The 1,967-nt window shown below is 59.3% G+C and overlaps 1 protein-coding gene across 1 annotated transcript in view; it reads right to left on the bottom strand.

Moving 5' to 3' along the window:
- The window catches only part of LOC105995610 (early nodulin-75-like), a 2,448-nt gene extending 914 nt beyond the window's left edge, over positions 1-1,534 (bottom strand). The window contains exons 1-2 of the mRNA XM_013029379.1: positions 1,452-1,534; positions 333-385 (exon numbers count right to left, since the gene is read on the bottom strand). Of these exons, the coding sequence (XP_012884833.1) occupies positions 333-385; positions 1,452-1,534 (136 nt within the window). The remainder of the gene's footprint in view (positions 1-332; positions 386-1,451) is intronic.
- Positions 1,535-1,967: the final 433 nt, after the last annotated feature.

The following is a 1,967-nucleotide window of genomic DNA, read 5'->3' as shown; positions in this document are numbered from 1 at the left end:
TGGTTCTGGACTGTGTAGTGATCAGGTGGGTGCTCGGGAGCAGATGCACGGTTCTGGACTGTGTAGTGATCAGGTGGGTGCTCGGGAGCGGATGCTCTTCTCACTTCTGGACCCTCAGTCAGGCTCTGGGCCTGGTAGACTAGCAGGTGTCTGAAGACAGTGGCTTTACTGCTCATGGCTGCTTCTCAGGAGGGGTGAGGTCAGCTCAGAGGGAAAAGAGGAAGAGATGGAGGTGGAGGTGGGCAGCCTGGGTCACAAGCGCTGACTAGCCACCCATCTTTCCTCAGCCTTGGTATCCTGGTCCATAAGACAGCCCATAGCACCGGGCTCACAGGGTGTCTGGGAGACAGGAACAGGGTGACGAACGGAGACCCCTTCCTGCACCCTGAGGTGGCAGGACAGGGTGTGGCACTCAGGCCATCATGGACAGACGGACAACAGCACGGAGAGGGAAGGAGGTGGATCCTGAGAGCCACGTCTTCATGGGGCGTCAAGTCACAGGCCTCAGGTGTATGCTGCGTGGGGCTCTGGAGGGGAGCAGGGAAGGTCGGGCGGGCTGCACGCTTCCCCCGCTGTCCGATCAGCTTCCCTGGGACCCCGGGCCTGGCCCCCTCGTGCTCCTGGGGTCTGGGTGCATCAAGCTGCTCTCTGCAGTTGCTGTCGGTGAGCCTCCGTTTCATCACGCTGGCCAGGCCTGGCAGACAAGAGCTGGGAGGGTACCTGCCCTGCCAGCCTGGCATCGGCTTCTTGCCGCCTCAGCCAACACCCTCTCCTAGACTGTAGCCAACTATTTGTGGCCCGTAAGCAGCATAGCAGATGTGTGTCTTGCTCAAGTCGGACATTACATTTTTCCGGATGGCTGGACACTTCCTGGCCCAAAGGGGGCTGAGTGATGGACTCGCTTTGTCCTGTATTCTCTGCTTTCCCAAGTCCCCGCCTGTCTCTCCGCTTCGTCCTGGCCAGCGGGAAGCAGGCTGGGTCAGCTCCAGCCGTCCTCTGCTCTATGATCAAACAGAGCCCAGATGGAGCCCCAGGGTTGCAGGTGGCTGGGACCCCTCCCCCGAGTTATTTTTGGCCCTGAGCTGGCCCATAGACTCCCTGCCAACAGCAATTACTAAGTTTTCATCTTGTTTTTGCTTCTGGCTTAGAGTATGTCAAAAATGTTCCACTGGAGACCTAGGGCACCCCGGCGTGAGGGGGGAGGGCCAGGCTGTCAGCTCCTGCCACAGGGCACCCCGGCGTGAAGGGGGAGGGCCAGGCTGTCAGCTCCTGCGACAGGGCCTCTGGGGGTTCTGCGGGGGGGGGGAGCAGGGCAGGACCACTGAGGTCTGTTTTTGTGTGCTGAGCTTGGTGGCCCTTCCCCCCTCGCCAGGAGCAAGGCATCCTCTGTTACAGAAAAGGTCACAGAGGGGAAGCCGGAGAACAGGGTTCACAAGTTCTACTCTCCCTACCAAGTCTGCCGCCTTTCCAGCCCAGAAGACTTGATCTTGCTGGGGGTGGGGGGTAGGGTGGGGATGGAAGCTTGGAAGGCCATGGGGGAACCAGCAAGATCTGCCACTAGGGCTCCCTGGCACACACTGTCAGACCGACTGTCTGTCTGTCTGTCTGATCTATCTACTTACTTTCTTTTGTACAGTCCTGGGGCTTGAGCTGAGGCCCGGCACTATTCCTGAGCATCTTTGCTTAAGGCCAGTGCTCCGCCACTTGAGCCGCACCACCACTGCTGTCTTTTTGGTGGTTGATTGGAGACAGGAGTCTCACGCACATTCCTGCCAGTGCTGGCTTTGAACCATGATTCTTACATCTCAGCCTCCTGAGGAGTTAGGATTACAGGCATGAGGCACCGGCTGGGCTTACTTCCTCTTAAAGGACTCTGTTGCTGGCAGCTACCGCTCTGCTCACCTGGGGAGTCGGCGTCTTGTTGGATGGCAGATCATGGCGGGCTGGCTGGCGGGTGGCAGGCTGCC

This window comes from Dipodomys ordii, unplaced genomic scaffold (genome assembly GCF_000151885.1).
Source record: "Dipodomys ordii isolate 6190 unplaced genomic scaffold, Dord_2.0 Scaffold118, whole genome shotgun sequence".
Taxonomy (NCBI): domain Eukaryota; kingdom Metazoa; phylum Chordata; class Mammalia; order Rodentia; family Heteromyidae; genus Dipodomys; species Dipodomys ordii.
The sequence above is the reverse complement of the archived record's forward strand: the minus strand, read 5'-3'. Positions and strand labels throughout refer to the sequence as shown.